Source organism: Copidosoma floridanum, unplaced genomic scaffold, assembly GCF_036245765.1.
Source record: "Copidosoma floridanum isolate Cflo_tuat_1 unplaced genomic scaffold, Cflo_Japanese_pri ptg000021l, whole genome shotgun sequence".
Lineage (NCBI taxonomy): Eukaryota > Metazoa > Arthropoda > Insecta > Hymenoptera > Encyrtidae > Copidosoma > Copidosoma floridanum.
Genome location: NW_028321898.1, coordinates 32,426,680 through 32,440,469, shown reverse-complemented (window position 1 = coordinate 32,440,469; position 13,790 = coordinate 32,426,680). Strand labels below are relative to the sequence as shown.

General features: G+C 36.8%; 5 protein-coding genes across 9 annotated transcripts; 3 read left to right on the top strand and 2 right to left on the bottom strand.

Annotated features, from left to right (window-relative positions):
• The first annotated feature begins 32 nt into the window (after positions 1–32).
• Positions 33–2,808, top strand: Tango11 (transport and golgi organization 11). 2 transcript variants are annotated; one of them, XM_014357997.2, is made up of 5 exons: positions 33–520; positions 1,004–1,237; positions 1,310–1,407; positions 1,490–1,641; positions 1,859–2,808. In XM_014357997.2, exons 2-5 carry the CDS (start codon positions 1,018–1,020, stop codon positions 2,067–2,069), a joined length of 681 nt encoding a protein of 226 aa, XP_014213483.2. In that variant the 5' UTR covers positions 33–520; positions 1,004–1,017; the 3' UTR covers positions 2,070–2,808. The 2 variants fall into 2 exon arrangements, with proteins under 2 accessions (XP_014213483.2, XP_089450385.1); XM_089594259.1 differs by lacking the exon at positions 33–520 and adding an exon at positions 689–714.
• A 73-nt stretch (positions 2,809–2,881) lies between these two features.
• LOC106643034 (uncharacterized) lies at positions 2,882–4,084 on the top strand. The gene is made up of 2 exons (XM_089594258.1): positions 2,882–3,025; positions 3,099–4,084. The coding sequence occupies exon 2, from the start codon at positions 3,164–3,166 to the stop codon at positions 3,965–3,967; it is 804 nt and encodes a 267-aa protein (XP_089450384.1). The 5' UTR covers positions 2,882–3,025; positions 3,099–3,163; the 3' UTR covers positions 3,968–4,084.
• Positions 4,019–5,457, bottom strand: LOC106643036 (stromal cell-derived factor 2). Of its 2 annotated transcripts, none has more exons than XM_089594260.1 (4): positions 5,130–5,457; positions 4,845–5,040; positions 4,550–4,771; positions 4,019–4,434 (listed from the first exon to the last, which is right to left on the bottom strand). In XM_089594260.1, exons 1-4 carry the CDS (start codon positions 5,200–5,202, stop codon positions 4,272–4,274), a joined length of 654 nt encoding a protein of 217 aa, XP_089450386.1. In that variant the 5' UTR covers positions 5,203–5,457; the 3' UTR covers positions 4,019–4,271. The 2 variants fall into 2 exon arrangements, with proteins under 2 accessions (XP_089450386.1, XP_014213484.2); XM_014357998.2 differs by having other exon boundaries at positions 4,845–5,043; positions 5,130–5,455.
• Positions 5,458–5,675: 218 nt separating this feature from the next.
• Positions 5,676–7,429, bottom strand: Nmd3 (60S ribosomal export protein NMD3). The gene has a single exon (XM_014357962.2). The coding sequence runs from the start codon at positions 7,308–7,310 to the stop codon at positions 5,778–5,780; it is 1,533 nt and encodes a 510-aa protein (XP_014213448.2). The 5' UTR covers positions 7,311–7,429; the 3' UTR covers positions 5,676–5,777.
• Positions 7,430–9,628: 2,199 nt separating this feature from the next.
• Positions 9,629–13,773, top strand: LOC106643026 (uncharacterized). Of its 3 annotated transcripts, none has more exons than XM_089594921.1 (3): positions 9,629–10,193; positions 12,714–13,118; positions 13,484–13,773. In XM_089594921.1, exons 2-3 carry the CDS (start codon positions 12,761–12,763, stop codon positions 13,576–13,578), a joined length of 453 nt encoding a protein of 150 aa, XP_089451047.1. In that variant the 5' UTR covers positions 9,629–10,193; positions 12,714–12,760; the 3' UTR covers positions 13,579–13,773. The 3 variants fall into 3 exon arrangements, with proteins under 3 accessions (XP_089451047.1, XP_089451046.1, XP_014213466.2); XM_089594920.1 differs by having other exon boundaries at positions 12,634–13,118; XM_014357980.2 differs by lacking the exon at positions 9,629–10,193 and adding an exon at positions 11,166–11,788 and having other exon boundaries at positions 12,634–13,118.
• The last annotated feature ends 17 nt before the right edge of the window (positions 13,774–13,790 follow it).

The following is a 13,790-nucleotide window of genomic DNA, read 5'->3' as shown; positions in this document are numbered from 1 at the left end:
ATATGTATACAACCGCGAATTCGTGCAGACGACATTTCATAAGATTCCGAAATACGGATCAGGTCGTGAAGTCGATGTGTGAACTCGTGAGTCGTGAGTGCGAGTACTTACGCATCTAATGCGTGTGTGACCCCGATGAAGATCTGATCGAGGAGAATCGAATCGAGAGATTCTATAAAATTGCGCGCTGGTGCGTGTATAGAGCACAGAATAGGTACTTATAATGATAACAATGCAAACAACAAGAAGCAAGTTTCAGTTATTGAAGGGTGTCTTTTAAGTTTGCTTCGCGAGAAAAAAAGAGACAAAGGAAGAAAAAAAATAAAAAGAACAGAAGTTAACAGCGACAGCGACTACATAGTCAAGAGCGACCAGTCAACTTCAATTAATACAGCTATACATAGAAGACGGTATATAGAAGCGAAAAAAAGTGTGTTACTAGAATTAGAGAAGACTAGACATACGTTTCTGTATTCGTTTGTCGACAAGTAGCTAGTGCCTGACGTACTTTGTCGAACAGGTAATTCTGTTTCCCTGAAATCTAATATCTCATGTTTGTCACCTCAACCCCATGTTTTTACACATCTGTTTTTTTTCCATTCATGCTCAATGATCATCTTGGTTTTGATCATGTTTCTTTCTTTTCCTATTTCAGATAATGAGTACATACATAATATGGTGTGGCACACTCATCTCATAACTCGTAACATATAGGTATCAACATACATACATGTCGACATATTTAGGACCTAAATATCAAGTAGGAAAAACACCTGTTCCCTGCTATTGCTACTATTGCAACCTATCTCTCATATCCAATTCATTTAGAGTCTTGTAATTTTCACTTTTTAATGGGTACTTTCCTTGCCATGCCACTGCATTTTATGTTCATACCTATCATCATTGTCATTAGACATTAGAATTTTGTTTTGTTTTGTTTTACAATATCTTTACTTTTATTTGACAATTTTGATATTATTTACTTAATTTAATGTACTTGTAGTTTCAGACAAAATTATGGCCAATGCTCACAGTCCAACTCGTTTCAATGGCGAAGCTGACAATTTCTTTGATCCAAACTATACTCTTGATATAAGCCAAAAAATGAGAGTTCCCAAAAGTATTAGAGTTAGTGGTGACTTTACTGATCAAGAAATTTCTGGCACAAATGGTTCAGCTTGGAACATGATGTCCAAAAAATTAGAAATGCATGTGCCAGATCGAATTTTAGTAGCTGGTGCCTATCATTATATTTTACTTATTTTCAATCATCAATATTATCGTTATAACTGTTTGCATTCGATTTCAGGCCAAGAACAGCATATAGGTACTAAAGCACCCCCCAGAGAAATAGCTTTAGAAAACGCAGTTTTACCGTCTGTTGAGACTCCTGCTGTGCGGTGTATTGTAAGTGGTTTTGAATTTAAAAAAAATACATGTTGCAATTTTAGTTTTCATTTATCAGCAAAGTTCATTGATTTTCTTTCAGACGCCTCCTCGGGTATTGACATTAGACACACATTATTTTCCTACTGCAGACGAAGATAACAGGCAAAACAAGTCTACAGATTTTGAAGTAATGCCTGTAAAACCTCGTGCTACTTTACATAATGAAACTCAAGTGGTTACTAGAAATACCAGGTATATTGTTACGTTCCCAGTTTTTCGTTTGTTGTTTTGAAGATTTATATTTTTTTTTTTCTTATTGTGTTCATAAATTGTTTTCATTTACATGGAAATTATTTTTCTGTATGAAATGTAAAGGGAACTTGTAAACTAATATAAGCTGAACTTTTCATTAAGAAAAAAATGACTAATTTAATAATTAAAAATAATTTATGATTCTAAACAATTTCAGAGAACAAACACCGGCATATGGTGTCTTAGACGCTTCACTACCGCCTGGAGAAGAAGTGCAACAGTTAAGACGCCAAGTTGGAAAATTAAATCGACGTGTAATGGCTATTGAGTCAGAAATACAGCAACAGCAACAAAAAATGAAACTTGTATATATAATGGCCGCGATGTACATTTGTTTTAAGACCATGTTTTGGTTTGGTAAAAACTAATTACATGAGATATTTGATTCCCAGGGAAGATTTTTTATGTCTGATCATACGTCTGATTTGTTATAATTTTTTATACTTGTATTGAAAATGAATAAAAATAACCTTGTACCAAAGAGTATATGCAACTGAATACTGACAAGGTTATCTGAAAAACAGTAAAAAAAAAAAACATGTTTTTTACGGTGTAAAACATGTTTCGTACTTGTATTTGTATTTTTTTTTTTTTTTAAGTTTACAATTAATTTGACGTATTATCAGATTTTAAAAAATAAGTATGTTTTTTCTAGTAAACGACACAAAATTTTCAATAGTCAATAGAGTTTTAAAAAGTTCAAGTTTTACATAGCGAATTAGTAAACATTTATTTTACTCAGTATTTAACTTATATTTCTTACTTATGTTCAACTAAAATATAAACAATTTATTGCGTTACACAACACATTTTTATTTAATCAAATGGATGAAATTTATGATGTAATTTACAGAAGCATAGGAATTCAAAATTTGAACTTTTTTCTATTTTTTTTGATGTAAGTTAAGCCTAGAAGTTAGGTCATTAATTGCTAATATTGAGTAACAAAATGTTTAAAAAATTGGCGGATGGCTCTAATGTTGAGCACGTGAAAAAGTTTTACATTTTAATGTGTGCAAGACTAAGATTTTTTTTTGGCCATGTATACAATACTGTACATTTACTTATGGTGATACTAGTGATTTATTAAACTCAAGTATATACAAACATCGACTTATACTTTTTTCCATTAGTTCAACTACAAAGAAAAAACGATCATTAATTTAAATTACACCGTACTTCAACAAAAACATATACATATACATGACAAAGGGGCGGAGAGAGTGTCAGAGTGGGGACAGAAATTCAACATGGCGAAATCGCAAAAATATACAAAGCAAGAAAGTGAGAGTTTGACTCCGTTTTATGAAAATCATGTATGAATGTAAGTGCATTTAAATATAAATGTAATGCATGGAAATTATTTAAAACATATGAGTTTTCAAAAATTAATTCAGGAAAAATAAGGAATAAAGCTGATACTTGGAAGACGTTATGACAAAATCAAATTTTGATATGAAAGATGAGAAAGGTACACCACATTGCCCATACAATATGTCCAGCTATTACAGTTTTATTCAGCTTATTTATAGGCTTTGTTACCATGTACATAGAGAATACAATATCGCCGCTATTTGTTTTTCTATCGATACAATTCTACTTGAATTGGTATCTCATCTGTAACATCAACAAAAGTGTTGTGATACCTTTCTCCATGATCTCTTGTGAAGGATTGCAGGACTTGGAAACCGGGTCACGATACTGTTGGTACTGTGACAAGTGTAAGCAGTACACACGCCGATCAACTCAACATTGTCCATTTTGTCATAAATGTTATTATTATCGCGATCATCATTGTTTTTTTCTAGGAAGCTGCATACTGCGTCAAAACATGGGCAACTTTATTATAGCGTGTTTGTATGCATCTCTAGCTTGTATTTACTCTGTCTCCGTTGTAGGCTCATATTTATATGAGTATTTTGTGCAAATGGGTACTGCAAAATTCAATGTCTACTACTTTGCACTTAACTTTTTTTTTCCAATAACACTGCTTCAATTTATTTTTCACGGAACAGACCAGATCATCAGCATGCTTTTAGTTACCGTGTTCAATATTTCTATTTCAATTGGCTGTTTTTCTTCCTTTTATGCTGTATGGAAATTATATGCTTGTTTGTCAGGAAAACAGAAATATGTTAATGATACAAAGCATCAAGATCTTATAGAAGTATTTGGAAGTTATGGAGTCGTTAATTTTATTTTCCCATTTGACGGATTTTTGCATTCCAACAGGTTAGACGAAAAATGTGAACTAAAAACTGTGTGATTGGAGATTGTAAGAAAATATCAAATTACAAGATTTTCACAGAATCAAATTTCAGAATGAATTATTTTTATTTTTCATATTGGAAATTAGTGTTACTTCACTAAAAAAGAAAAAGAACTCTTGTTTAAGAGCAACTTATATGATTATGAATAAAACTTAATTTCATTTTAAACCACCTGTGGTAAATATGTACACTTCACTCACAATAACACGTATAAAAGTATTTCATACAGTTTTCTCAAGTAATTTGCTACAAAAAAAAATTCAATCCAAATAAATCACTCCCATTGAATATGCTTATAAATCACAATTCAGTGTGTGTGTTCAGATGCGACTTGATATCTGAATTTATGAAGACACCTTCCATGGCTTGCCACCATACGTTGCTGTCAGTAGAATAATCTCCAACCACCTCGCTTTGGCCGTTGATTGGAGAACCATAAGTCCGTTCTGTTACTCCCAAGTATCTGTAATTGAGAATTTGAAGTTGGGTAAAACATATCCATAAACATGATTGCAAATAAGTATTTTTTTGTAACACCTATTGCTGCTGTTTATATTATAATAAATAACTATACTAACGCGTCTGTATCCATGTGTTTGAACATTACTGGCTCATCTCTTTCCCAATACTCTCCAGGACATACAACTAGCCAATGATCACCAGTATCACCCTCTCCATGATTTCCATAAGCTGAAACTTCTTGTTTACCACTTAAAGGTGAGCTAACATGGTGAGAGTGGAGATTTTTTTTAGTGGACAAGTGTTCCAAGCGTATCTTATCCGCACATTTAATTGGTTTTCTAGAGTGTAAAAACAAATTATACTTTATTATTGCGATTTTACGGCAGTAAAAAAAAATGTTAAAACCATTACCCTCTCGTGCAATGTTTTCCAGTTGGAGCCTTGATGACCCAGTACGAGTTGCCATCCTCCATGGCTTTAACAGCCGTAACTGACTGTTGTCCACTTCCCGTGCCATATTTAATATCGTGCGAATGTAATCTTACATTGTAATTTGTGTTCATCAATTTAGTAACGGAGCCACAAGTGACGTAGTCGACATCTCTCGCTGCTAAATCCAAAGGATAATAATTGTTAAAGCTTGTGGCTTAAATAAGTGAATAACTAGTTCACATTAAAAAAAAACTTTGATCTAACCTGCGATGCAGCTAATTTGAAAAAGCACAAGAGTAAGAAGCTTCTTGTGGTCAAATAACTTCAAAGGCTTCATTATGAAAACTTGCAAACTGCAATCAACGTGCTGTGCTGTCCTGGATTATTAACAAATGTCTTAAAACTACGAGAGAACTAGTGGAAGCTACAGTAAAACTATTTTGTTTGACAAGTAAGTGGTTGGTACAACAACGATAAACGTGGTTTTGAGTCTTTGGTAATTTTGGTATACGTAAGGGACGCGTCAGCTCTTTGGAGCTGATGATCAACAAACGAACAATCGCGCGTGTTGTGTCGTTCGTCTGTTCGTCGTTGCATCGTTGAAGGGGAAGAGAAGGGGGCGTGTTGAGCGAGAGTGGGAGGTGGCTCCGAAATTTAAAAGCACACGTCTGTAGTCAGCACACGTGGGTTAGATTCGTTTGAATTTTTTACTTACGTTTCGAAGACCGTCAATCTTCAGAGGTTTTTAAATTTGCAGAAAAAAAAATTTTTAGGAAAAATTGTGATCAGCAGTAAAAAATAACAATCATAAACTCTCAAAATTTGTATTTTATTTAAAAAAAATGAAATATCAACAGCATTCACTGATAAAAATAGTTTATCAATGGTACAGAGGCCAACAATAATTTTTTTTTAAACATCAGTCATTTCTGCGTCTTCGATCAAAAGATCGTCGAGCATTTCTTCCAACGTTATCTGTGGCATTGTGGGATCGATGCAACTTGCATCAACTGGAACCTGTTTACTTTTATCTCGGAAAATATTAACATTGGCTCTCATCTCAGGATCTTCTTCCAGTTCATCCAAAAATTCGTTGTAGTCGTTGTTCTCGGAACCCATATCAACATCTTCAGCAAGGTGTTTCAGTTTCCAGATCCTTGCTCTGCGTCTGGCTGATCTGTCATGGCCATAGAACTTTTTAATCAGTATGACATCTGGAACTACTTGTGAGTCCAACTTTTCAAAATTATCATCATTAACGTTGATTTCAGAAAGCAAGTAACCAAGAACGGAGTCGCCTGGTTTGAGGATACCACCTAGATGCGTTCGAGTATGAATTGTGTTTTGATCAAGCCCCAAGTCCTCTGTTTTAACAATCCAGACATCTGCAATTACGTGCTTGTGTGATATGTAACCCTGCCCAGGAAACCTCTTCTTGTCTTTTTCCTTGATGGGCTCTATGTCTATGACAGTGAACTCTTTTAACTGCTTTGGATTGCAGATACTGTTGAATGGGTACCTCCAGAAGACGTTGGCGCTCAGCTCGGCTATTTGTCCGGAGGACACATCGATCATGTGTATACCACTGGTGACTTTGTAGACGACCGAGAGCGCGCTCATGCCCCCTAATTGGTGGGTCAATTTTTTGGGAAGGCACACGATACTGTCCTTAGAGATGGGAACGATCTCGACGCTAAAGGTAAACTTGTAGTTGTAGATGTTGCTGTGTATGTCGTGAGATATGAGTTTTTTGGAGTGCTGGTAGCGACATGGTAATACGGAAATGACAAAGTCGAGCATCTTTCGTGCCTGCGACTCGTTAGCATAGAAAAAGTCGAGGCCGTCATGTATGGGCTTGATGGCAACGGTGTTCTCGTGGGCCCTGTGCTTGAGTATCAGCTGCTCTAGATAGTAAAAGGTCTTCTTGTTGATGGCCTTTTGACGCACTTGGACAGAGGCGCTCCAGTAATCCTTGGCCTCTGTACGATGGCAGTCATCGCACATCTGGTGGCCAATGGTGTACTCGACGATGAAGACCTGTTCCAGCTGCGTGCCTGTCATTATTTCGGCGTGAACTGTGAGCTTGAGCTTGATGCGCTTAGAGTGGGGCTCCGTCCAGACGAAACCCGCGTCGACGAGCTTGACCCTATTGAGGCCTTTCAGCTTTTTCAGACAAAGGCTGAGTAGCTCGCGTGACTCCAGTCCGGCCTTGACCCACTCACCAGGTGGCTGAAGGTAGCGCTCGCATCCTCGACAGAAATAAAGGACCGCTTGCTTAGGGATACCCTCGGTGATGTCGACCCGCGTGCGCAGGCAGCCTATGCACGTGTTTGTGGGGTTCGGCTCGATCGGGGTCGCACACTCACAGCACAGGATGCGCGCCTGGTTCACATCCAGGTTCTTAATTTTCACGAACTCGATGTCACTGTCATCAACGAGAGACATTCTGGTGTTTTTATGTTAATTAAAAACCAATTCTATAATCTATATCCTTCAAATACTCTCTGCAGGCGCACAAATAACCTGAAGTGCAGACTGCAGACGACCATAGCAAAGCTGAGCAAAGTGACTGACAATGACAAGTGAGAATGTCAGTGTGTGTGCGCAACTGTGTACATTTATTTACATACGCGATTTTACGCGCACACACAAGAGAGTAGAGGATACAGCAGAACAGCAGACAACGTCGGTCTATATATAGACCAAGAGCTGAGGGTGCGAGAGAGTCAGATATCCACTTTCGATGTTGTGTCTTCTTCTACTTGTGCTTCATAGCATGTGCCTCTCTAATATATGTGCCTCTCCGACGTAGAAATGTCCGCAATAGCTCTGATTGGCTGCTTCTATTGCGGACAGTTTATTGCGGAGCTCTATTTCGTACCATGGGACTGCAGCCTTACATATTAAACTGGCTGGTGGTGACTGCAGATTATGATTATACACCCACAGAATACAGAAACGAGATAATATAACACAGAAACATTGGAATAGTATAACTCAACGACTCAATAAAACAGGAACGTTGGAATGGTATAACCCCACTTGACCCGACAACACAGGAACGACGGAATAGTGTAACCGAATGAGGGTGAGATTACATGGAGTCTGGCAGTCTGCAGACTGGCAGAATCGCGCTAAGTTTAAATTATGTTTAAATTATAACATCTCAGAATAATTTAGTAAAATAAAGAAAAAATTGTAACTATTGTCATAACCGAATAAAGGCTTAGTTACAATCAATTTCATTTACAATAAAACGTGTCAAATATTATTTTATAACTTTTTTTATAGATTCATGCTAACATCGCACAGACGGTCAGTAGGGTCACTGATGTAATCTGGTATGTATAACAATATGTAACTGTGACAAAACGTTTTTCGTCTCATTTTTTTTCGTAAATATTAGTTAATACAGAAATGCAAATGTATTACGATAATTATTTCTTTGCTTACGTAACAGGTTTTAAATATTAATATTGAAACATATTTTAAACTTAGCGCGATTCTGCCAGTCTGCAGACTGCCAGACTCCATGTAATCTCACCCTGGGGTCGTACCATGTAACTATTTTTCAGTACATCGACCTATGTTATAACATAGGCCTGCAAAGCAAAAAAAGTTATATGGTACGGACCCAGACCCAGTAACACAGGAACGTTGGAATGGTATAACCCCATGTGACCAAATAAAACAGGAACGACGGAATGGTATAACACAGGGTGATTCCGCAATCGCTGCCAGCCAGGAGGCTATTACATACCTATAGGGCACGTTCGATTTTCATCGTTCGTTCATTTCGGTCGAACTAGTTCGCTTATATCTACTAAGTGAGTTCAGACATTTTGTATTTATTGGCTTGGGTCATCCACTTTTGGAAATAATAATAGTCGCCAACTGTCACAAAGGTTCTGAATTGTTGTCTTTTATATTAATATGTGAGCTTATTTTAAAATAGACACCACGTCTAACGAGCATAAGAAATAATTGAACAGCACAAACTGTACGAGCGAAACGAACGAAATGAACGAACCGAACGAACGAACGATAAAATCGAACGTTCTCGAGAGTACTACAAGACTCAACATGTCGATGTATCGATAAATCAGGATTTTTTCACGAGCGAATCACGACGACATGCGATATATCGATAAATTCGCGTAATGTGACGTAAATAACCCATTTTCCTATTTAAGATATCGCTCCATCGCAAATGACGTCTCAAAACCAAACGACTTTGCAAGACATCGAATATTGAACAAAGCTGATATCGATATGGTACACTCGACTACAATATAATATACCGAGCGGTGTTTTTAAAATGAGTGTCATTCGGAGAAGGGTTTTGCGCAAAAGATACGAAAAGTAGAATGTGTGTATTACTAATTTATCATTTAATTAAAAAAAAAAAAAAACAAATTTACAATGTGAAACGTAATAAAAAAACGCTGTCGATAAAAACAAAAAAATAAGTGCACACAAATGTGGTAAAAATAATTTTTTGCCATTTTCGGTTAGCATGAATGTATGTATAGGAGGTCCTGCTACAACAGTTTACATGTATATATCCATCGTGAATTAAAATATTACGTAAGTATATATGTATGTATCTACTTAGAGGTGGTTGGCTCGTCGAAAAATCAATAATCGCATGAAGCACGTAATGTGGGAAAGAATGAGATAGAATGGAAGCAAAGGGAAAAAAGGAGTCGGAAGCGTCGTGTACATGTACAGTATATATACGTGTGTATACATATATTATAGGTACAAGGGGCGCAGTTGACAAAGAGTGTTCGAGCCGAACGCAATGACATTTATAGTCATTCAGCTTTAGGCAATTTTATCATTGTTATTATATTATTGTATACCTACATGAGTTATGCCAAGTGTCGGACACCCACACCAATTACGCGTAATGAACTGTCGGGTTCAGATGATATCTCAGCTGGCCTTATTGCAGGCCCCCGGTAATAACAGTAGTAACAACAATAAGCGAGTTGGGCTGTTACTGTCAAGCTGAGCCTAGCTGCGATTTTCCATTGAAGTGACTACGTCAACATCAGAGCAATCGACTTATACACACAGCTTGGACAATAATATATTATATATATAGATATAAGTTGCCGATATACCTGCTACTGCGAGTGCAATAATTTTTGCGCGCAAGCAAGTGGTCACAACATCTGTACATCCATCATCCGTAATATTATTGACGCGAGAATCTAAATAGGATGGTCGACCTCAGTGCTGGCGGCCCGGAGGGTCCTATCGAGCACGGCTTTAGTAACGGCGTCTTCGTCATCCCAGCCGTCATAATTATAAGCCTTTCCGGTGAGATTTTCTAACACTTCTTTCATAGGTATTATTATTTGCGACAGAGGGTTCACTCACTTTTACTTTTATTATCTTTACAAGTGCCTGCAGTTCTCACTTTTTCAAATAAATTTTGACTATCCTATGTTCAAGTACTTTAAATTATACCCATTGCTCCAAAATGTTTTTTTCGCAAGTCTTTTATTTATACTCTCTTCTTCTGCCACTGCACTACCTGCCTGATGTTTGCACACCTGTTCTGTCACTGCACTGTACTGCATACAATACATGTACTTATACGTCGAGCTGCTTTCATCAGTATTAATTTGTTTATTAGCAATAAACGCATTGTATGATATGTTCCGGCTCTCTCGCGCGAGTTATTGAACATTTTTTAACAAGTGCGAATATACATATACATAAAGGTACTTGTTGACATGCACCTTACACTTTTCCTCAAAGAAATATATACGTCTATGAAAACCGAAATCATAAATAAAAAAATTACTACAAAATAGTTGCGGTTTTTTTTTCATAAGGAGTTTCTGTCAACAAATAATAACAAAAATAACTGTATATTCATTGATTGAAATATCGAGTCTGTTGGTAAGAGATAACATTAAAAAAAAAATAAAAAAAAGTAAGTACTTAGTGAAAAAGCGCTGAACAATTTGACATGATTTTCCACGAATTAGACAAAAACACCATTGTTAACGAGATCGAGGGTGTTCTGTTCCACAAAGATAATAATATATTCACATACATGTACGCCCGAATTGGGCATCAGAATCAGAGTACGTCGGGCAAAGGGACACCCCCATGTAGCTCTGTAATAATAAATTTCGCTATGGTCATAAAAAGCAAAAGCGCCCTTTCCTCAAAAATAAATGAAAACGAACATCAAGTCGCGGTTGGACTTTATTTTTTAAAAATTTGTACACTCCTCTCTGTCAAAGTACATAAGCTGAAGCTGTAAGCGCCACAGATGCCGGACTTTCAGTTTTAAATTCTCCATGGATGAGCGCATACAGCAGGTTTACTATCTTACACGTATAATACCGCATATACCTATAACATATAATGTTTCAAGTGACGTTTATTGCAGTTAAATACACACCATACATTACCAGATTCGCAAGCATTGCATCCGATGAGCCACATCCACGTGGCAAAAAATATATATTATTTTACCCGTAAAAATAGGTATTATCTTATCTCTCATTCATACAGTTTACACCGTTACACGGTCCCTCTAATTCTTACACATATTCTTAATACTTACACATATTCCAGACGCACACGCTCGCGGATAATCTTTCTCCCTCTTTTTTTTTCTGTATTTTTCTTCTTCGACATCGGCCACGTAGACGCATCGCACTCTATACTATCATGTGTGCGCGCGTAGCTTTTAGGTATTCGTTATATTCTTTCTCCTGATAATGTCATACTGAACTTTGAGTAAAATTAGTCTACTTATCTGTACACACGTATGTGAACCAACACTCTCGCGTAGCGCCAAGAAACCTCTGTTGGGCACGTATTTTGTTGTAGATACCTCGCATTGCTCTTAGTCGACAGGCAGGTTTGTGCACGACGCTTGAGCTGTTTATCAGGTATTTTTTTCACTCACCTACCAAACATCTTGTTAATTTATGGTTTCGCCATTCAAAATTCACTCGAGAAGAAAAACCGCGAATAATGTCACGCGTCCACGTTCGTTCGGCCGTGGTGCCATATTCATTTGGGCTTATGTCTTTGAATATTTCATGGACCGGTAAAATACAAATTTTTAAACGTGTGCGTATGCTTTATTCGTCAAGGCATTACTTTATTCGGTATCCAAACTTACAATACTTGATGATTATTTGACACGTACTATTTGATGATACAACTAACTCTAAAAAAAGTACCATCGAAAGTTTTGTGCTTAATAAATCATTGCAACGGACAACCGATCACATTTGAATTTGTTACGTGGGAATAATCGAAGCTGGTACTTACAACATAATCCTAAATTAGTGTAAAGACGTTAAGTATTTAGTTACAGTTTCGAAAAAAATTCAACCAGATTGTAGCCAGAATTACGTAAGAGACACGTTACATATTAATGTACACGCACGAAATTCTGTTTTTAAATTGCCCGTTTGAAAGTTATTATTTCTTATGCATTGTTTTCCACCTTATCAAATAAGAATACCTGTGATAAAATATAGAATTTTATCTGGGCCCTACTTTTCCGATTGTCCACACTTGAAAAATATTTTTTAATTTCTTGACAATGAAACGGAAAATTATAGGGGACCAAATATATTACCTTTCTTTTTTCATTACCTAATACGAAAAAGAAAATTTCGGACTTGAATCAAAATATAACTAAATGTTCGCGATCGTGACACATTTTACTAATTCATCCTAGAATACATTGATATATACCTACATGCGACGATGCTATACTCAGGGCGATCGTGTATTGGTCACTGTTGTGAAACAAATTCGTTTTCGAATCCCTCGGATGAACATCGGAATCGGATTTCAAAGGATAGCGATCGAGACATCATCGGTAAGGAGAAAACGAAGGACTCAAGATGCTGAAGAAAACAGTTGGATGGGCGTTTCTGCTGGTAATGGCCGTGCAGGCCATCCTGGTGTTGGCATCTTCGGATGAGCAAGAGGACATGACTGTCGAGAACGAAGAAATGCCAGGTTTCCCAGGCGGCAAGATGCCCACGAAGGAGGAGCTGCTCAAGGCCCTGGATTCGATGACCGGCTTATCCCCCGAGGACAGGGAGTCCATCCGCAAGGAGATCTTGTACGGAAGGTCCAGTGCCGAGGAGACACCGGACGAATTCGTCGAGGAAGGCGTGCCGCAATACGCGGGCTCGGTCTTTTTCTCCCAGTTCTTCATGCTCGTCGCCATGCTCTCGGTTTTGGCTCTTATCTTTGGTAAAATTAAGCGGTTTTATCGAAATTACTCAAACAACATGTTACTGCGCCTAACAAAAACTCTAACACAAACCATACCACACTCTGGATTGAATTTGATTAACAATACATTCATGTTTAATCTCTTACAGTATATTGCACGTCTCGATACATGATCATCTTTTGAACGTTTAATTATTTTTTTTCATCTATCGATTGTACTGTCTACTAATCCTTTCTCATCCTGCATTTTGTGTGCGCATGCATGTGATTTTCATCGCCATTTTAGCTAATTAACATTCACTTATATACTTGGGGTGAAATTGTATAGTTCAAGGAACTGTCTAGGCAAGTATTTTTCACGTGCTTTTATTTTTAATTTTCAGTGTTCTTCAGTTACAAACTGTACAAAAGTTTGTCAGACCGGGAAAGGAAGCGCGAAGAAAAGAAGAAAAACAAGCAGTTGAAAAAGAAAAAATAATTTGTAAAGAAAATACATTTTTCGATTAAGTTCACGAATGGAGTGGCTGTTGTACAATAAAAAAAATTCTTTTGATAAATTTAATGCTATTTTCTTATTAAAATCAACATATATTCATAGACAAATACATCAGTCGTGGATTTCAATCATCTATTATGAATATAGTTATTATATGTGCGCGTGTATACATAAAATGATGGATGAGAAAAACA